The sequence below is a fragment of the Lucilia sericata genome, unplaced genomic scaffold (assembly GCF_015586225.1).
Source record: "Lucilia sericata isolate MDLA Ls3-8-SP2 unplaced genomic scaffold, ASM1558622v1 Contig000891F_arrow, whole genome shotgun sequence".
Classification (NCBI taxonomy): Eukaryota; Metazoa; Arthropoda; class Insecta; order Diptera; family Calliphoridae; genus Lucilia; species Lucilia sericata.
Genome location: NW_023994880.1, coordinates 21,564 through 44,895, shown reverse-complemented (window position 1 = coordinate 44,895; position 23,332 = coordinate 21,564). Strand labels below are relative to the sequence as shown.

Sequence of the window (23,332 nt, the reverse complement as noted above, 5' to 3'; positions counted from 1 at the left end):
ATATTGCTCATAGACCCATAAAAGTATATATATTCCGGGTCCTTATTAAATTCTAAGACGATCTAGCCATGTCCGTCCGTCTGTCCGTCTGTCCGTCCGTCCGTCCGTCCGTCTGTCTGTTGAAATCACGATAGGGACCACACGAGAGGAGCTAGGCAGTTGAAATTTTGCATAAATATTCTCTATTGTTAAGGTTTGTTTGGTATTGAAAATGGGCAATATCGGTCCACTTTTTCGGATAGCCCCCATACAAGTGGACCTCCAAAAAACAGCTTCAACGGGCATAACTGCTTCAGAAGTACAAGTATAGCGATGAAATTCGACATAAATAAGTTCCATATGAGCCAAAATCTTTCTACCAAATTTTTTCAGGATCGGCCCATAAATGACCCTACCCCCCATATAAGGTCCCCTTCTGAAAATGACTTTAACACTCATTACTGGCCACAAAATGCAAGTATAGCGATGAAATTCGACATAAATAAGTTTCATGTGAGCCAAAATCTTTTTACCAAATTTTTTGAGGATCGGCCCATAAATGACCCTACCCCCCATATAAGGTCCCCTTTAGAAAATTACTTTAACACTCATTACTGGTCCAAAAATGCGACTATAGCGATGAAATTCGGTATAAATAAGTTTCTTACGAACCGAAATCGCTCTACGAATTTTTTTTTAAGATCGGCCCATAAATGACCCTACCCCCCATATAAGGTCCCCTTCTGAAAATGACTTTAACGCTAAAAAATACGAATATAGCAATAAAATTTTACACAATTAAGTTCCTCGCGAGCCAAAATCTTTTTAATAACTTTAAAATGGATAGGTTCATAATTGGCCCTTCTCCCCCTATTGGGTCCACTTCAGGAAATAGCTTTAACGCTCATTACTGTCTTAAAAATAAGAGTAAAGCGATGAAATGCTACACACGTAAGTTTCTTACGAGCCAAAATCTCGGTACCAATTTTTTTTGGATCGGCCCATAAATGACCCTTCCCCCATATAAGGCCCCCTCTGCAAATAACTATACTGCTCATTACTGGCTTAAAAATATGAATGTAGTGACGAAAATTGACGCACATAAGTTTAATGCGTGCCAAAATCTCTCCACTAAATTTAGGGAGGATCGGTCCATAATTTACCCTACCGCCCATACAAGGTCCCCTTTAGAAAATTTCTTAAACGATCATTACTGGCTTAAAAATATGAGTTATGAAATACGGTTATGAAATTCGCTCCGAATTTCATGCGGAATGTGTCGGTAATTCACCCTACCCCCATATAAGCCACTTTATAAAATTACATGAACGCTAATTGCTGGCATAAAAATGCGAGAACAGCGAATGTAAACAAGTTTTATATGAACCAAAATCAGTCTACAAAAAGTTATGAGGATAGGTCAACAATTGACCATACACCACATATGAGATCCTCTTTAGAAAATTTGATGAAGAAAACTCTGATAATTACAAGTACAGTACAAAATATTAAAAATTAATATTTTGTTAGTTCAAAAGAGCTCGGTCCATAATTGTCTTAAGCTATATTCCAAACATCACCCTGATGTTTATATGGGAGCATTCCTTTTACGGCATACGGTTTGATGGTGGGTATATGAGATTCGGCACAGCCGAATATAACACTCTTACTTGTTATCTATAAATTGCTTAAACATGTATATAGGTCGGCCATGTCCGACTGCACTTTCCTACTCCTTTTGATTTGTTGAAGTGTGTGCATGCATATATTTCCAAAATATATATTTTATAACCTAACAAAAATCAGGGGAAAAATCTCTCACATACGATATTTAAAAATATTTATTATAAAATTATATTATTTTTTTATTTAAAAATTATGGATTACTAATGAACAATATGTCCCATAGTGTAAGAAATTAAAACAAAAAAGATACACCTTCAGAATTCGCAGATTTTCGTAAATATTTACATGTACTTTAAAAACACTTCCGTTTTTTGTCACGTATGATATCGCCATATTTTAATCCATCAGAGTTTCTAGTAGGAATTAAATGCACGACTTCCGGACTGACAGACTACAACAACACCAATTAATTAACATAAAACAAAATGTTCTTAATGGAACATTCTATATTCCCTGCAGAGACCTTACAGATAAAATTGGATATTGCTGCAGAGTGTGCACATAGTTTGTGCAACCAACCAAAGCTTTTTAGGACAAGAACTAACACTACACTGAAAATGGGATGGATTCTAAACATTTATCATCGACAATAGGTTTATATGTTTATAACTTACAGATAAAGACCTTACAGAGAGACCTTACAGATAAAATTGGATATCGCTGCCGGGTTTACACATAGGTTGTGCAACCAACCAAAGCTTTTTAAGACTAGAACTAACATTACAATGAAAACGTGACGGATTCTAAATATTTATCCTCGACTATTGGTTTATATGTTTATATCTCACAGATATAGACCTTACGGAGAGACCTTACAGATAAAATTGGATATTGCTGCCGGGTTTGCACATATGTAGGTTGTGCAACCAACCAAAGCTTTTTAAGACAAGAAAACGGAACGGATTCTAAATATTTATCCTCGACAATAGGTTTATATGTTTATAACTTACTGAACACAGTCCGTTTTACTGGACATAAATATGGCCTATAGCACTTCCTACGGAAAAAGCTCCCATTTTAAAATTATAGCTTAAAGTGTATTTGACATAAATTCAAAATTAAGACACCGTCTATGAGACCAATATTTACGAAAACTCACCTCACGACCCCTGTAATATTGTATATTAATATTTTTGTTGTAAAAGGTGTATTAGTTGTTGAATTTAACGATTACAATAGACATATTTTATCTCAGTAATCGAGCATTAGAGCATCGAACTGGATTTACGTAAGATCTAGGATAATTAAACTTCATGTTAAACTTTTGACTTTTGATCTTAAAGGAAGACTTTCCATAGTGGTCTGTAGACCGTGCTGGACAATCAAAGAGTTTAGAGGATGGGACTGAGGCTGGTCAGAAACTGCGTAAGAATAAGTAAAGTAACAAGACAATGTTGGAAAGAGGCTACAAAATTACGTTCGAGTTATCAATGCGGGATTTGAGATTGGTGAATCCATTGTTACTGGATGTTATGAAGCTTTAGTGCAAATAATAGTAGATGTAAACTATTGTATCAATATCTGGGTAAAATTTTCTTTATATAGAATATTTGCAATAAACTTTCTTTTTGGGAGACTTTACATGTTGGTCGCTATACCGTACAAAATAATATGAGAGTTCAGATGGGGGATTGAGGCAGGTATACAACTATAAGGGAGGTCTGAACGTATTATTGCAACAGTAGGTAGTAAGAATATGTTATGTATAGGGATTTTGCTGGAAAGATGGCCATAAAATTGGGATCGAGTTCTAAGGAAAGAATTTTAGATTAGTGAATCCATCACAAGGCTCCGTTCTTTCTCCTACCCTATTTCTTATCTTCAAAAATGACTTTCTATGTCAAACTTCCAACTCTATCTACTCTTTTGCCAATGACAGCAATATCTGCCATTCCTATTAATTAAAATATTGGCCAAGACCTTTAGAGATTGGGGCAATGAGGCGCAATATGAATGAATCGCTTAATCATGACTTGATAAAAATCTCTGAATGGGGTCGTGTAAACAGACCCCATGGGTGGTGTAAATATTCAGGAATCAGAAACTCTTGATGCTCTGGGCATGAAAATACAGTGCGATATCCGATGGACTAAACACATTTTCCAACTGTCGAAAGAAGCATTCAAGTGTCTCGGTGTAAAACATACTTCACTCCATCTGATCTTCTCACTATTTACACCACTTATATTCGACCGAAAATGGAATACAACTCCCATGTATGGGCCGGAGCTTCGAAGTCTATTTTGGAGCTCCTCGACCGCGTACAATAGAGGGCGAAGGTACTTATCGGTGACAGAAGGGTATTCAACTCTATTGATTCACTGGAGCACCGTCGCAATGTGGGATGTATTTCACTGTTCTATCGATACTATAATGGAATGTGTTCCTCTGAAATTAGGGAACTTGTCCCCGATACCCGTATATTTTTACATAGCATACGACTGTCTTCAAGAACACACCCATTTGTGGTCGATTGGCCAGTGGACCGCACAACACAATGTCTATAAAGATGAAAAAATATGATAATGGCATCATGCTACTGATAAAAAAAAAATCAAGTAGCACCAGTACCATCAATACCAACTAACAAGTAGCATATGTAAACTTGCTTATATGATGCATAATGCTGTCGTTCATATGTTAAGGAGATAAATATCACCTTGTCCAGACATAAAGTATTCACTCAATATCCATCTAGTATTTTGTTTAACAGGTTTATTATTATTTATGATATATTTTATGACATTTTAACTGCAGCAACTAAGCAAAGAAATGTTTTATTTTTAAATCTATTAAATTAAATACCCAGCAATGTGGATTTAATTGGTAGAGAAATTTCATACGAGAACAACACATTTTTTGTGTGTTTTCTTGTTAGATTTTTAAATATGTATATTTTCTTTTACATGTTTTATTTAGTAGTTAGTTTTTTTTTTTTTGCATTTTTTTTCATACTGTGAAAGTAAATTTTTTTGCTAAAATGTTTTTGTACATGATTTGAATTTGTTTGAACTAATAATAGATAACTAACAACTCTTTTTTTTTTCTTAATTTATTTACAGATTTGAAGCGTTAAGAAAAAAAAGTGTAAAATTGTCTTAGAGAGCACAACAGGTAAGAAATTATCTTATTTTATTGAAGTAAAAAAAGTGTTAATTTTCTTCCTATTTCCTTTTGATTTTCTTGTAAATTTTATTTATAAATATTTTATCCGTCACTTTTCCTGTTTCGTTTTTTTTATGGAATTTTATTGTTTAATAATAAATTTCTTTATAAGTCATTTCTTTGTTTTATACACTTTTTAATGGCATTTTTATAACTTTCATTTTTTGGAATATTTTAATGAGCAAACACGTAATGATGTAATTAATTCTTAATTATAAATGATAGACATATTATATATGGATTATAAAATTTAAGACAAAAATGTTTTTATACAAAATTATGCAAAACTATGTATAATTATGTGATTAATTTCTATCTGAACCTTAAAAAAATCAACAAAGTTATGGTCATTATTCATGCAAACTTATAAATATTTTGAATTTGTAAAAACTTTATTAAGATTAGATTATGATTTTTAAAAAACAAAAAATTTGCGCAAATATTAAAGCAAATGTTTAAAACAAATCTTCTTAAAATATTTCTATAAAAAATAAATTTAAATAAAGCAATTAAATGAAATGCTCACGTCTAGCAAATAAATTAAAACTTTCATTTTTATGACATTTTCTATTCCTCTTTAAATACATCCAAACAAAACAAACATATTTTAATTAAAAACCAAAATCAACTTAAACTGATCAATTTTGAGTAATTATAATGATTTTATAATTTATTTTCAATTGATTTTTATTATTGTTTTATTTTTACATTTATCGCTTTTCATTTTCAACTAATCGCCAGCACTAGTAACAACAACATTAAGCCATCACACTTACTTTACTTTATTTTAATGATAATGACAATGTTGTGAAACGATAATGATGATGTTATTGCATTTTGTCTTCTCGATATTAGACCGTAAGAAAAATTACCAAGAAAATCAGGTGAATAGTAATTACTACTGCATATTAGAGTTAGAGAGACTTAACAGACTTATAGTCAGACCATGCATGCTGTTTGAAAAAATACAAATAATACAAATGGGGAAAACTGCAGACATCAGGAGAGACGAATTTGTTGTACGGTACCATTATTTTTTTCAAAAGTCTAATCTTCATAGGAAAGAGTATGTATTTACATTAGATCAGATCAGATGGATTGCTTAGGATGCCATCGGTTCTGTTGTGCGTCCCTTTTAATGGAAAGTTTTGGCGGTAAACCCTTATATAACTATATATGAAAGTAATATTGAGAAAGACAGTTTCCTGTACGTAGTTCCTTAGAATTTTCCAATCCAATATTTCAAATAACATCGATCCTAAACAGATTTGGATCTAATTTCGATAAAAAAAAGCCAATAGCAATGACATGTCAGAGTTTCCGCATGCTCTACATTCGTTTGAATTCGTTCGCCAAATTTCGTATTGTTTCGCCACAATCCAAGTGCTTTTCGTGAGTAACTGGCGTATAGACCTTCCCCACAGTGCTATTTTTCAACCACAAGGTAGGCTATAAACTACTCACCACCGCCCCTTTCTGATCATCTTAATCACATAGCTTCCTGTCCAGTAATCTTAAGATAATATCTAAAGTATTTCTCGACAACAATCCAAAATCACACAGATAAAATTCATTCAGCTGATATCGCCCTAATTGCTTTCCGACTGTAGAAAAGTATGTTAACCTCTGTTGACCTCTGTTGATGCTACTTTCGTTGTTAGGTATTACTTATATCTCGAATTCTGAGGCTTCAATGTTCAAGAGATTCCCGCAAGGGTATGTATTTACATTAGATCAGATCAGATGGATTGCTTAGATCGCCATCGGTTCTGTTGTGCGTCCCTTTTAATGGAAAGTTTTGGCGGTAAACCCTTATATAACTATATATGAAAGTAATATTGAGAAAGGCAGTTTCCTGTGCGTAGTTTCTTAGAATTTTCCAATCCAATATTTCAAAAAAGCCAATAGCAATGACATGTCAGAGTTTCCGCATGCTCTACATTCGTTTGAATTCGTTCGCCAAATTTCGTATTGTTTCGCCATAATCCAAGTGCTTTTCGTGAGTACCTGGCGTGTAGACCTTCCCCACAGTGCTATTTTTCAACCACAAGGTAGGCTATAAACTACTCACCAACACCCCTTTCTGATCATCTTAATCACATAGCTTCCTGTCCAGTAATCTTAAGATAATATCTGAAGCATTTCTCGACAACAATCCAAAATCACACAAATAGAATTCATTCTGCTGATTCGGCAACTGAACCTTCAGACGTACATAATTGGTTTAAATGCGTTCGCTTAAAATCGTTCCTCATATTTATGCCATAAGTCCGAGTGCTTTTTATGAGTACCGGACGTATACCCCTATCCCCCGCTGGTATTTTTCAACCACAATATGAGCTAGAAACTACTCTTTATTGTCCCTTTCTGAACATCGCAGTCCTGTTGCTGGCTTCTACTGATTCGGCAACAGAACCTACAGATATGTTTAGTAGACCGAAGAACGATTTGCATTAATAGCCAAGAAAGTGTAAACACTATGTGGTAAGACTGACATGAACAGTTTAAATCCTGAAAAGGAAGTAGACAAAAAAGTTGATTTTATCGATAACATGTGAATATGAATACCGTAAATCCATCACCATTCGACCCATCATAAAACTCATTCATAGTGAAAAACATCCGACATAACTGCAGCCACTACGTGGACACCGAAATGACATGTTCGCTGATCAGACCCTGGGACAAATATTCCAAGGAATGAAGCCCAACTAGACACGACCTATTGTACTTCTTTACCTCACTAATTGAAATTACACCTAGGTGAAGCCGGTTCGACAAAGTAACATGCACCGGGGGGAATAGTTGTGCCAGTAAACCTGTGTGTCAACCAAGAATACGTAACATCATATAACCTCAGACTTTTCTATTCTAAGGAGGCTTCTCGTCAGTTTTACCCCATAGAATTTGAGTGGTACTGTATGAGTTATGCATTCGACAGATTCACTTCCTCAAGCTCTTCCCTTTATAGCGAGTGCATTCGCTGTTTCATTGCCTATTGTCTCCGAATGTCCTTGTAACTATATGATGCAGAGGTTAACACAGGAAAAGTATTCCTTGATTTAACCTTGTCAGCTGAAATTGTCTGCTGAAAATACTGTGATAGCACGGACGTCCGCCTGGAAGGTATTGTTGTGGTCTAATCGTCTAAATGTGATATATTCAACCTTGTCAACTGATATCGCCCTAATGGCTTTCTGACTGTCTGACCTCTGTTGACGCTACATTTAACCCAATGCATTTGACATATTCCCTCATAACAAGAACTTCCGCCTGATTCCCGCAAGATTTTAGTTTGACAGCCGCTTGACCACAATCTTTTAGTACACACAATCTATGTATCACAGTTCCCGACAATTCCTGTTCCCTCTATGCAATCGTGTTTAACTGGCCGACATAACGTGTAACGATCGTATTGTGTAACCAGTTTGGGTATACTCATCTAAAGATAAAAGCATCTCGATTGTGAATACCGGTATCTTGGTTATGTTTTGGTTCAAAAAATGATTCATCAATATTTCCAGTATTTCAATTACAGTAACATGTTCGCTGAAGTGTTACACTTTCCTCCAGACTATTATAAGCACAAGTTAGAATTGATCTTATAACGCTTTTATAATCCTGATGTGTCCTAATAAAATGGAGGATATCTTCATAAATAATATTCGATTTTTGACTTTTACAAAAGTAACCCTAAGTACCCTTTATTTTCTCGATAAATAGGGTGCCTAAAAAGAAGCTTCAATATATCTTTATATAAATACACATTTAAAACGAAGGCCATATAATCATAAGTTGATCTTGTAGTGTTGAAGTCTTTTAGTTTGGCTGTTCAGTTTCGTTTTTATGTTTTTTATAGTCACCATATAAAATGAAAGTTGGACTCCTACATTCCATAAACTACATAAGTAAGAAATATTATATATATGTACACTGTTCAAGGCTATCTTACTCGGTAAGGCTTAAAAAGTGACAAATGTTGTTTTTCAATATTTGTTGTTTTATTATTATCATCATCAATGATGTCTTACAAAGCCGCACTTTATGTTTAACCATAGACAGCATTGTAATGAATGTCTTTAAAAAAATATATAAAATACTATGGAAAACAAAGACATGACTTAAAACCGCATAAGGTAAAAAAGAGACAAGTGTTTTAAACGCACTTTCGTTGAAAAATTCTTTTTAAGTTTAACACGTAATAAAATGTTTAAATAAAAATAAATATGAATAGAAAATATATAAACAAACGTTAAGTGACTTATAAAGAAGTTAAAGTTTTCAAATAATAGAAATATTTATCTTGTTACTGATGTTGCATGCAATATTGAAAGGAAAAGTAATTTTATGTTTATTATTTAAGTTTAAGTGTTTTGATTTTTTTTGAAGTTTGTGTCTTAAGTCTTTTGTTTTTTGATGCATGTTTAATAAAGTATTTGAAAGGTTTTTGTTGTTTTTATGCTGTACATCATGTGTACTACTATAAGAAGCATTATAGCTGAGGTTTTTAACTTATATATTTAAATATTGATGCTACATGTATTGATATTAACTTATGTTCATCTGTCCATCTTTGGAAACCTTATAGTCAAACAACAGGTCGCAATTTTGGATATATATGTATACATTTTTTTATGTGATATGCTATTTTACAAACTGTTTAAAATTAACGTATTATTTCCCTTAGACCTCATACCAGATTGACCAAAAAGCTCTACTTTAAAAGTCACAAATCTATGAAATAGACAGAGTTATCAAGCAGTAAAACTGGTATATTTTTCTAATTTTCATCTAAAATTTTTTCTAAACAAACAATTTTTAGTTATTACCTCAAATATTTGTTTAAAATGTTAAAAATAGCTTTAAATCTTTCACAATATAAAACGCATTAAAATGTTAAACGACAGGAAGAAGCTTTCAAATTGATAAACCAAAAAATTGTATGCATGCACACAAAAATGATCATTACTATGATTGTAGGCATGTGTGCTTTCAACACTAGTCAGCAAACACTAACTTAAACATCAAACAATAACAATTTCATGGCTAATATGTAAACACCTGAAACAATTAGCAATTGTTGCAACATCACAATAGAAAAACGCACCAAAAAAAAAAAAGCAAACAACAACAACAACAACAAAAAAACTTAAACATTCATATATCAAACTCTAAACTACAACAACAACAATAACTACGAAAGTTACATTTACTTTCAAATCAAATATTCACTTTCATTATCATCAATCACATGCAACTTTAGATAAATCAGACATACAAACTCAGTCAGCACTTGGTAAGCATTACGCATTAACAAAATATTTAACTTTTTTTTATAATTTTTTTCAAAGAAAATAAAAGTAAATATTTAAACATTTCCTGCATAATGGTAACATGCATGTGCTGTTTCTTATAAAATTATAAAATAAAATTCCAAACAATAGCCAAAAGGCCTAACATGAATGCATAAATAAATGAAATTATTTAAATTTTATTTAAGCTGTAAAACACTTACTTAAGATGCATCTTAAATAGCTGAAATAAAACAATGTTCATGGAAAAAATTTTTGTTTAAAATTAGTAGTATTTTTATTTTATTAAACATGTTTAAGTTGTCAAGATCATTTCAAATCATTACAATTTGAAAAGTAACATATTTTCAATGTCAATCTTTGGCAGTTTTTTCTTTTTCTTAAAAATTTTCTAGCGTTTTTTTTTTTTTTTTTTTTTTTGATTGTTTGTTTGTTTTTTCTTTGCTACTGTTCATGTCAATCAATCATTGGCTAATTTTTTTCTGATTTTTCAAAATTTAAAATTTTCGTTTAATCCTACCGCTTAAAGGCTTTTTATTTAATCTTTGACTTTTTGATTTTGACTTTCATCATTTATCAAAATAAGAAAATGAGAAATAAATATTTGTTTTGAAAATAAAAAACATTATATTTTTTTCTATTTTTTCACTTTAAGGCTAATTCATGATTGATTGTAAATAGTTGTTGTTAAATATGAACTATTAATACAAAACATGTGACCTTTTATTGAATTTTTTTGTTTTTCTCTCTAGTCACTCGATCACTTGTTTTTGACTTGTTCAAATTTAACTGTTTATTATACCCTACACCACTATAGTGGGGAGGGTATTATGCGTTTGTGCTGAAAATATTTATCCTACACCCACCTTAAATTATACCAAGCGGCTCAGAATTACTTTCTGAGTCGATTTAGCTATGTCTGTCTGTCCCTTCGGCAAAATTTAGTTTTATATAAGTCTTAATGATATTTCTGATTTTCGTAATGATCGGGCCTCATCCCCCCGTAATAAGTTCCCTTCAAACAAATTACTTGATGGTCAAAATTAACTTATAAACACTAATATAACGATGATATTTTGCATAAATAACTGATGTAGGCGTAAATCCCTCTACCAAAATTTATAAGGATAGGAACATATTAACCCCCTGCCCCCAAATAACCCCTCTTTTATAAAATCCCTTTTTTTGTCAACAAATTGTTAAAATATTTCTGAATTAAGGTAAAAATGAAATTAAATACTTTATTATTAAATAAATAATCAAAATTTGTAAAACTGGTGTAGGGTTTCATATGGTCGGCCATGCCCGACTATAAATTCATACTTGTTTTTAATGCCCTTGTTGTAATAGTTTTTAGTTGCATTTCTTTACAAAATTTCTTTTCTATTTCAGTTATTTTGTTATAATTTGTGCTCATGCTAGGCAGCCAAAAACTTCATGAAATAACCTAAGTATACAAAGTTTAAAATTCATTAATATTCTCAATATTTTAAATTTCAGAATTCAGAAAAAAATTAATTAACATTTTAGGAGGTTTTATCGATCATTTATGACATTTTCTAAAAGATACTTTACTTATATCGGAGCCCAAGTCAAATATGGCCCGTATTCGCCACTATAAAGTATCACAGTTTAAACTCTATTACGGATGACAACTTGTTTATGAATAAACGATTAATTGAGAATAAATTGTTTTTCCTCCAGTGGGGTTATATAGACGCTAGAAACCTTATAATTGAGGAACGAATGGAAAATTTGCTAGAGAGGTTTTTAGTTCCTTTAAAACAATTTTGTGCCGAATTTCATCGTTATACTTATATTTTTAAGTCAGTTATAAGCTATAGCTGAAGGATACCAGAGATTGTTATTCCCAAAAATCTTGATCATATCAAATGTCGTCGCTTTAAAGACATTTTCTGAAGGGAACCTTATACAGGGGGTTGGCTCAGTTATTTGTTCAATCAGCCATCTAGCTTTTGTGTCTAAACTACTACGACATCAAAAGTTGGATCACTTGACTTGAAATATCTAATAACTAGATTACATTAGAGAGCGTCCTAACAATCTTTTGTGCAGCCCGTGGGTTCACCATAATAGGTTTAATTTACATGTGAAAATAAAGGGTTTGATTGGTGAGAGGTTGAAAATATTCTTCGAGGCTAGTGATGTAGTACCTAAGATTCTCTCTCGAAGATTCCTTAGTTTTGGACAATTGCACAATATGTGTTCAGATATTGAATTGATGATATCTAGGACCTCAGTGTCCCGTTAGTATTCTAAAATTGCTTTTGTTAAGCGATAGCAACTTCTTGATAGCGTAATTAAGCGCTTTGTCTGCCTAAGGACTGTTGTAGCTTCCCAGTGGTTCGCAAACTAGAATGGTTCAGGGCAGATAAGTGGACGATGAGTGCCTCTATTTGCTAAGCAATCAGCCCGTTCATTGCCAGAATGACCTTCATCACTGGGTATCCAACATAGTGTTAATTTGTTACATTTACCCAGTTCATTCAATGATGTCACATAGTCCATTACAACAACCGACCTAACTTCATACGAGAGTAAGGCCTTGAACGCTACGAGAGTAAGGCCTTGAACGTCTGACATTATGTAAATTCTCAGACCCTTTATCATGCACTCTCTAGCACATATGAAGATGTCGTAGATTTCCGCATGGAGAATGCCTTCTGGAAGTTAGAACCACAAATGCCCGCTCCAGTATCACCATCTAAGTGTTTAAACACGTCAGTAAACCAAACTTGATCAGCACTTTGCTGTCACAATGTTTGATTGGCCCATTTGTTCCTGTCAGGTATCATAACCTCGAAGGAACGGTCAAAAACCAATGTTGGCGAACCACAATCATGAACGCGGATATATGGGTCGTTGATGAATAATTTAAATAGCTAATAACTAAATTAGGAAAATATTATTTTACAAGAATAAAATTTTTAAACTCTTGTAATATGATCATCTGAAATCTTAATATTTGAAACCCTTAAGGGTTTATAACTTATAACTAAAGATATCATTTATATTCATGTTATAAAACAACAACTAATATTATGGCTAAATTGGCAAACTGAAACCATAACTACATAATTATAATTAAAAAAAATTGCAGAGATTCAAGATAACCTGCAGCTAAATATTTAAATAAATTATAGAAAGTCTTAAATTAAAATTGAATAAATCTAAAAAAAAAAATAAATATTATATAACCTTAACAAAACCCAAAATTAAACCAAATTTAACAATTAATTACAAGTATTATTAACTTAAATTGATGTGTGAAAGAGATTTCAAGAAACTACAACAAAATTAAACATAAATTACGTAGAAAATTAACACATTAAACATTTTTATTTATTATTATTATTTTTGTTTTGATTTTAATCAGCTATATAAACAAAGTATAGTAAACAATAATAAATAAATGAATGAACGAACGAACGAACGAATAAAAAACATTGATTGAATAATAAAGGAAAGCTGGCTAAACTGCTTGTACAATTGTTGATCGTTCTGCTTTAAATGTATCTGTGATTATTGTAAGACAATAAAATCGCTACAGTCAGTCAGTTAGTCCACCTCGTCTTGACCATACAAGTTATTTTTTATAACACTTTTATTTTTCTTCTCCGATAGATGATAAGTCTTAATGCAGTCATAATAGTTGCAGATAAAAATGAAAACAAAATTAAAACATAACAAAACCATATGTTGAACTGATACAACACCATTTCCAAAAGAAATTATGGTATAAGTTTCATATATCTTATACTCAATCCGAAAACAATATCACTATCCCTATCTATTAAATAAATTATCGTTTAATGTTTAGAAATTCCGTTTTCTGGATTTAGTTCCTTAGAATTTTCCAATCAGGAATGTACTTGATCCATTTAGGTAATTCTAAAACAACACCCCTGTAAACATTATTGAGAAAAATGATCCGGCATGGATCATGATTATTTCTTTAAAAAAAAGTGGAGGATCATTTACTCCCACAATTTTAGCAACGGAGTAGTTTTGGTATTATTCTGATGTAATGCATGGATGGATTAAGTGGTTCTCACCAAGGACATCATAATGTTAAATAGAGTATGTTTTCCCATATATTTGAATTAGTTTTGGTCCAGTGCTATTTCTTTGAGTAATACTCTTTTCACGCATGTGCGGAGTAGTCTCGCTCCCAAGATTTTTATATCTAATTTCGACGAAATCCTGGCAATGACAAAGAAACACATTCTGTTTTGCATTCGTCGGAATCTGTTAGTCCAATTTTGCCCTTTCATTGCCGAATATTCCCGAGTGGCCTGGTACTCCCACAATTTTAGCAAGGGAGTAGTTTTGGGATTATTCTGATGTAATACATGGATGGATTACGTGGTTCTCACCAAGGATATCATAATGTTAAATGGAGTATGTTTTTCCCATATATTTGAATTAGTTTTGGTCCAGTACTATTTCTTTGAGTAATACTCGCATGTACGGAGTAGTCTCGCTCCCAAGATTTGTGTATCTAATTTCGACGAAATCCTGGCAATGACAACGAAACACATTCTGTTTTACATTCGTCGGAATCTGTTAGTCCAAGTTTGCCCTTTCATTGCCGATTATTCCCGAGTGGCCTGGTACCCTTGATATTAAAATGCAGACCTTACCTCTGAAACAGTGTTCAGTTATGGTTCTCCTACATTCTAGCACGGTCTTAGATTTAAACTTTTCAGCTGATGGCTGTAGGAGGATATGCTAACCTCTGTTGGCGCAATATCCATTCCATAACAGCAGATATATCCTTCAGGATGTTGTGTTGTTGTAATTCCTCATATAGACATTCCACATTCGTTCTCATGGCATGATTTGGTTGCGATTTGGAAATCACTAAGTAGAATCCATTATAATTGAAAAGAGAGCGGACAATTGCCTTATATGTCGCTATAATCGTCTATTCCAAGATATGGTAGCTAGAGATTAAGCACCTTATTTATATTTCGAAACATTCAACTGATGCTGAGACTGTCAAAGAGACTGTCAGGTTCCCGTTATTTTATCTTTTGTCTTCCAGTTTACTCTAATGTTAGTAGGTTGGCCCTCGAATTCATATCTGGGACTATTGTCTCACAGTTCCCCAGAATGAATGTTTCTTATATGCGATCGACACGTCTATTGTTTGGGTATAAACGTATAATATGTCCAGTATGCATAGATTATATGTCCTGTAACACATGGACTAAGTCTCCATTTCGAGCCTATGGGTCTCCCAGACAGAGCCCAACATCGATATAGTTTTCTGGTTTTATATATTTCCTTTCCGATCAATACCTAGATGTAATATACAACTCTGTCGGAGTGTCTGATATCGTCCTGTCCAAGAAGTCCTCTTTTTTATACCCTTCACCTTCGTGAGAAGGGTATATATAAGTTTGTCATTCCGTTTGTAATTTCTATAATATAATTTTCCGACCCCATGAAGTATATATATTCTGGATCCTTATAGGTAGCGGAGTTGATTAAGCTATGTCCGTCTGTCTGTCTGTCTGTCCGTCTGTGTGTTTGTTGAAATCAGTTTTTAGAGGACTCCAGATGTCGGCGAGATCCGAATCTTCAATAATTCTGTTAGACATGCTTTCGAGAAGATCGCTATTTAATCAGCAAAATCGGTCCATAAATACCGGAGATATGAGCAAAAATCCGAGACAACCTCTGAAAATTTCATAAAAAAGACAATTTTTTTCATGCTTTGATGTAAGCAACAACAACAACACTGCTTATTCATTGGGTATTCCGTTTCATATGTTTGGATGGCTGTGTGCTTCATTGCCTTGTGTATATTGTTTTTGTTTCTTGGTGTATTCAGTTTCGTATGTTTGGATGTCTGTTGGTTTCATTGCGTTGTGTATTTTGTTTTTGTTTTTTTTTTGAGAATTTCTTTTCGTATGTTTGGATGCCTGTGTGTTTCATTGTCTTCTGTTTCATTGCGTTGTGTATATTGTTTTTGTTTCTTGGTGTATTCAGTTTCGTATGTTTGGATGCTGTTGGTTTTACTGCCTTGTGTATTTTGTTTTTTGTGTGTTTTTTTCGTTTAACGCTGTTGTTGTTCATTTTGTTTTGTTATTGCTATAATAATGATATAGTCGGGAAAATGAAATAAATATAAATTTTATGAAATTGATATTTATTAAATACATGGTGAAGGGTATATAAGATTCGGCACAGGTTAACAATAGACTTAAGTCACAAATTTTTAAGAGGCCTTTTGAAAACATAATTCTGCATAATTTCTTTTTCTGAAAGTAATGTTAGTTTCTGAATCTTTTCTAATATCAAGCATGTCGACACACATAAAAAACGGTTTCAGTTATCAGCACTAGAATTTGTAAATATTTCCAAAATTCTAAAGTTTTTAATGTTTTGTTACTATATTATATCGCCATCATCAAATCACATGCCGATTTTTTCCGAAAATTAAGTTTTCAATCGAAAATCTGATAAATTAAATCAAGATTAGGTCTCCATAAGTTATGATAAGAAATATTTAACTTACTACTGGAAATGGTCAAAAACTCTGTTGCTATTTTTCCTGAGAAGCACATGCTGCGAAACAATTTACTTTTCACTATACATTCAATATAACAAATATAACAAGTGTATTATTTCGATATCTTCTTTAACTTCAGTTTTAGTTGGAAAAATACAACTTTAAGCGAATAAAATCATAATTTGTCACATTGCATTATGATGAAATACACAATTCCTGAGAAAATTTAAAAATAAAAAAAAGGCTGTTAAGGTATTTCTGCATTAGGAATTCATATTTTCAAATCTTAGAATTTCATTTTATGTTTTTAATAAAAACATAATAATATATATTTTTTTAATTATAATTAACTCAACATTAAATATTCATTAGTATATGGGAGTGTATTTCCACACTTGATAATGGCTACTAGTTTTTGTGTTTCTTTTTTTAATTTCTTTTAACTAACAGTTCCACTTGTTTTCCAAATGTTGCCTAATGAGTGTTCAAAGAAATGGTCACTGGTTAGAGCAGTAAATTAACAAAAAAGTGAAATTTTTTAATGTAACTTATACAATTACATTTAGCAGGAATAGTTGCGATATTTTTTTAAAGTCAAATTTATTTAAAAGTTTTATTAAATTTATTTAAATTTTTTATTGTTTTGTTTATTTTTAGACACTCTAACAAAATGTTTAAGTTTGTATTAAGGCTTTCCATAGCCTTTACTTTATGCTTGTGTTGTACTGCTGCGGTACTGTCCTCTGCACAGCTTCCTGTGGAAGCTCGTGATGCCGATGGATCTTCGGAGGAAGAAGAAGTTATATCCACTAGCTATGTATTACCCAATCAAATTTTCAACAATGGTAAACCGTATTACGCTGCTAAAGATCCTGTGTCGGGTCAATTAGATTTTAATATCAAGAAACCTGCTGGTATAGATTCAACCGTCAATGAAGTTATCGATCCCAATGAGAAGGCCATTATAACATCGTCATCGCCCAACATTCATGATTTTCTCAATTTGCCGGTGAAGTATTCATCATCGAAGTTTGTTTACCCCTTGGTTTCAAGTTCCTATGCGAATCTGAAATATCAGGGCAGTAATAAAAACTATATAACAAACAAAAAGCCCACACAAGTTGTACAAGCCACATCGGCTCCTAATTATCATACGGCTAATTATTACACAGTGCCCACTACAAAATTGACACCAGTGGCCCCCACTACACCAGCATTAACTAGTACATCCAGTACCACTACTTCTACAACATCGACCACTACAACTAAGCAACCAACAACAGCTTCAACTTCCAGCTCGACCTCTTCATCGACATCTACTACTTCCACATCAAGCTCCACCTCAACGACTACAAGCACCACTAGTACTTCGACTACTACGACTACCAAAACTCCGCTAGTGGCAACTTCAATATCAGTACAATCCAGCAGCAATTCCCAAAAATACACAACTTCTACTCGCAAACCTACTCAAACAACCTCAACTGTTGCTCCAAAAACTTCTACAACACGCAAGAAGTTTGTGCCCAGTAAAAAGTATACACCCACACCTCCCCAAACTACTTCTACATCTATGCGTTACCCAGAACAAGGACCTTTGAATACCACTGCAATTCCTAGGCCAACTACTAGCACTACTTTAAGTACTCAACAACCCACCCTTCCATCAACTACCAAGAATACATATCCCACCACCTTACAACCCGTTGTCTTTACTGAAGATCCTTCGGCACCTCCACCATTCAGTCCTTTCCCCAGCAGTACCCGCATACCGAATTTGGAACCAGCTGACGTTTACCATACCTTGGGTCAAAAAAATACTGAAAATAAAATCGAACAGAAACCATCCATGACTTTGGCTGATATTTTCAATAGTTTAGCTGAGGAAGAGTCAGCTGTGGCAGCCAATAATCCCATGCATCAAGGTCTAGATGCTCAGGGCAACTTAATGGAACCCTTAGATCCCTCTAAGCCCTCACCATTTGCCATGCATAACAATGAAGCATCTTTACAACCACAGGCCAACAAACCTACCATTGGAACAACTGCTATTCCTCTAAATCCCCAACAGAAGCAGCATATGCAATCACTACAACCACCTCAACAACAACAACAACCATCACAACAACCCTCTGTCATTTCCGGCAGCCAGGAAAATTTCAGCAATGAATATGTTTCTTATCAAGTGCAACAACCAAATATTATGCAATACAGACCAGCTCCTGGTGCCATCAACAATGTTGTTATATCGCCTGGACAAAATTCAGCTTCCTTTGTTTTGGGCAGCCAACAGCAGGTGGGTCAAAATGCTTTCGGTTCTGTTGAAAAAGAACCCTTATTCTCCAAAGATCATCCCGTTCAGTATGGTACAGTTATTAGTGAAGATATAAGCGGCATTAATAGGCAATCTGTGCCCAGTGCTCCCACACCCTATCAAGAAATGCCAAGTCAAAGTCCCATTTCCAACTTCCATCAAAATGGCAATTTCGCTTCTAATCCAGAACAACCTAAAAGACCCGAGTTACAAAGACCTTTGCCACCTGGTAACAACTATCAAGAACTACCTCCTGCTCCTCCATCTCCCTATCAGCAGTTACCTTTGATTGGCAACATTAGAAATAAACCCAATAAGCCCTCTCACCAAAAACCTTTAACACTTACTCCACCACCGCTGCAAAACCAACCTCTACCATCATCAAATCCCATTGGTTCAGTGCAGTCGGTTAATCCCCAAGAAAATGGCGATAGCTCCATAACTTTGGGTTCACAGCAAGACACTAAAGAGCTTTTGGTGTCTACAAACATACGTTTCCCAGCCAATGAAGAACAATCTGTCGAAGTACCCTCATTGCCAGTTGCCAATGGACCTCCAGCCGGTCCTCAAGTAAATGGTCATGCTCAACCCTTAAGCTTGCAGCAAATACAAAATTCCAATCAAATTGTCTTTCCCAAACAAGAGGAAGCCAAACCTCAACAGAATGACAATATTTATCACAACACTCCCAACTCCAATGCTGATGGTGTACAAATCCAAAAACATGAAGTATTGACCATGAGTCAACATCAACAAAAATTGGTGAGTAATTGAAATTTAATGCATAATATCAAATATTAAAAAAATATTCTTTAAAAAATCTCCCCACAGACCTTCCCTCCTGCAAATGAACCAAATACCCCTGCTCAACACATGGTGCCACCTCCACTACCTAACAGCATTAGCTCCGATCATGAATTGCAGAAACCAAACCGTCCTCATGGAGGTCCTCAGTTTGCCTACAATGAATATACCCGCAAGCCCATACCAGGCATTACACGTCCCAATCCTGATCGCCATCTACCCAATATTCTGCCTCAATTCCGTCCTAATGCTAAAATTTCCAATGGACATCCCCAGCAAGCTAATTTCAATCAAGAACCCGGAAATATCAGAGTTACTGGACCACAACAACCAAAAAGAGGACCCATTAATGGAAATCCCCAATTCTCACACAGACGTCAACCCTTGGGAGGTCAACCCAAAAGATATCCTTTAACTAGAATGGCAGATTATCCAGCAGGTGGTCCACCATCTCCCAATGAAATGGCCAACAGACGTGTATATAGATTACCACCCTATGGAGGAGCTGGGCCACAATATTTAGACAGACCTGGCATGCATGTTAGAAGGCCTCTGCCCCATAATTTAAGAACAGCTGAATCAGTTAACGTTGAAAGACATGCTCTAGCCCCAGCTTTAGAAAAATTGCCCGCCTTTGAAGAAGAAGATTTAGTTATAAATGATCCACCTCAACCAGTGGCCCCCACAAAGGACAGCAACTTATTTAGTGAAGCTAAATTAGAACCAGTGGTGACTTTGCAAATGTTACAATCCCAAAAGAAGGCCGTATCCTTACCCAGTGATGATAGCGGCGATGGGGAAATTCAAGTTCCCAGTCTAGACAACGATGAAGCAGAGGATGGTGCTCAGGATAATCAAAATGGTTTATATGTGGTTTATCCCATTAAAGGAGGCAAAAAATCTGAAAGCTTAGAAGGTGCTGAAACTCAACACGCCTTACCTGCTGTAGCTCACATGGAACCACCCACTGGTAGTGAATATCAAAACACACCCTTCTCTATAATCAGAGACCATCAGCAAGAACCTGTGTTGAAAAATAAGAAACCTCTATCATTGCAACAGCACAACAAAGCTCAACAGGGCAAAGATTCCTTCCCATATCCCATAGAAAAGCCAGATCCGTCATATAGCGAATTGAATTCGGCCCCTAGAGTACCAGGTGTTGTTATTGCTCCTAAAATCAGAAATGGTGCCTACGGCTCGGCCACAGAAGCTCCCATAGCTATTGCCTACACACCTACTGAATCCAGTCGTCATCAGGGACCAGCCCATCAACAGCAGCAACAACAACACACCATGTACTCCAACATTAATTTAGCTACTCCCGTAATTAAAGAAATACGACCTGACACACAAACCGAACAAGCTTTAAATGGCCACGATTTTGACTTAAGAGCCCAAAATTACGAAAAGAACTTCATGGCACCATTTTATCCAAGTGTTAGTTTAGATTCTGTTACCAGTACTCCCACAAATGGCTGGAATGTTTTGCCCTCTTCCACGGACAAAGATTTGTATGAAAAGAACAATATTGACAGATCAGATGTTGCCAATGGTGACAACAAGGCCGATGAAGGTGTAGAATCTGCTACAAAATCTTTTGAATTGGACAAATTCCAACCCGAATTACAAGGCGGTTTCAAACCAATCTATCCTCCAGGCTATAAACTAGATAATGAACAAGAGGAACAAGAACAGTTGCAACAACATGAAACAAACAATATGCCTTTGGCTTTGGCCAGTCGTATGGAACCCCCACAGAAATTGCAACAGTTAGCCGATGAACTTAAAGCCAGTTCTTCGACTTCATCAACTACCAGCACTACCGCTAAACCCTCAACCGATATTGAGAAAACTGAAGAAAATGTAAAATTACAGTCGAGCGACAAACCCTCCACCACTGTAAAACCCACAAAAAGAACGAAATCAAAATTTGAGACCAGTTTAGCGGCTTTACTCTTCGGTGATGATGAAGAAGATGCTGTTGAAGCTGATGAGCCCGTAGAACCTACACAAGCTCGCCAAGAACCAACCAAAGCCATGATGAGCGGTCCAAGAAGTATACCACGCATGGGTCCACGTAGTTTGAAAATATAAATTTTACCATTTTTAACCTTAATTTAGGCTGGACTTTTCGAATTCTAATCTTTATTTTTAGTTTTTGCTTTAATTTATTTAATTTATTATAAATTGAGTTTTCTTTTGTACTTTTCTAATTTTAGGAATTTATTTAAAGTTACACAATTATTTTTAATTTATTTTTATTATTTTAAGCAGCAGCATTCTTAAACCATTCTTCTACAAACAAAGATCCCCCGATGTTTTCTATAAAACTTGAAAACTTAATTAAAACCAAAAGTAGCAACTCTTGCGAGTCTAATTCGAAATTTTGTTATTAAATACAACAACTTGGTAGTTTCTTATTAGACTAGCGATTTGTTGAACTTTGTCCCTAAACAAAAGTAAAAATTCTTTCATTCCCTGATAAACATTAAACCTAGTTATTACAAGTTATACTTTACAATTTTGTAATTAAGTATTAAAATAAAACGATCAGAAGAAAGAAATATTAACAAATATCACAAATTTCATTACGAACAATAGTTTAATTCACAATTATTATTTAATTATAAAAATCTTTAATAATGTATGTATGTAAACAACCATCTTTTTTAACTTTTATATATGAACAAAAATGGAAATTATAATATTAAATATGTATTTATTAAATTTATGTATGTATTTAATAAAACACGTACAATAAAATAAAACATTTACTATAATCTATATTTAAATAATTCATTTCACTTATATCTTCCTAATAGCAGTGGTTTTATTGTGGCCCTTGATTAGTGGTTTAGAATGTATAAAGTTACAAAGGAGGGGAAGTCGAACTTCGGCTCTGTTAAATGCTTTATTAAAATATCACAATCCGGAGCTATGCTGTTTAAAAGTACATTGTTTACAATACAAAAACTCACACATTTAACTTCATTGCTATATAAGTTCAGAATCCGAAGAACTACAGGTATAGAATTTGGCACACATAAAGGGTTTGAATTGCTTAATTCACTCGTAGAAACAAAACCTCCAAAATGTTTATTAATTGTAGTTCTTCAAACGTTTTTATAATAAAATACTGATAATGCTAGAAAGGGCGTGGCAGTGGGAGTAAAATCTTATATTTACTAAAAAGATACATTTCATATCTAGCCACCAAAGGTTATTTCGTTCAATAATCTCTAGTCGTTTAGTCATGTTCTTAAGATATTTTCTTATCAGTTCTGTTTATCTATTAGATGGAGAAATTTTTTAATTGATTTTCAAAACAACTTGCAATTTTGACATGCCGATGTGGACTAGTTTTCTTTTTAACATATCTCAGAGATTAAAAGTGATACCAAGCTGAAATTTGGCGTGTTGGTATTGTTTTAACACCCTATTATGATGAAAATATTACTTCTGCTTTTATCAGGAGCGTCTTAAACATATAACTTTGCAAATGAGATACTAGGTGTGTCTGTAGGCGGA

General features: G+C 33.9%; 1 protein-coding gene across 1 annotated transcript in view; it reads left to right on the top strand.

Annotated features, from left to right (window-relative positions):
• The window catches only part of LOC119608865, a 48,754-nt gene extending 26,163 nt beyond the window's left edge, over window positions 1-22,591 (top strand). The window contains exons 2-4 of the mRNA XM_037963423.1: window positions 4,728-4,779; window positions 17,341-19,759; window positions 19,829-22,591. Coding sequence (XP_037819351.1) covers window positions 17,354-19,759; window positions 19,829-21,898 — 4,476 coding nt within the window. The 5' untranslated portion in view covers window positions 4,728-4,779; window positions 17,341-17,353 and the 3' untranslated portion in view covers window positions 21,899-22,591. The remainder of the gene's footprint in view (window positions 1-4,727; window positions 4,780-17,340; window positions 19,760-19,828) is intronic.
• Window positions 22,592-23,332: the final 741 nt, after the last annotated feature.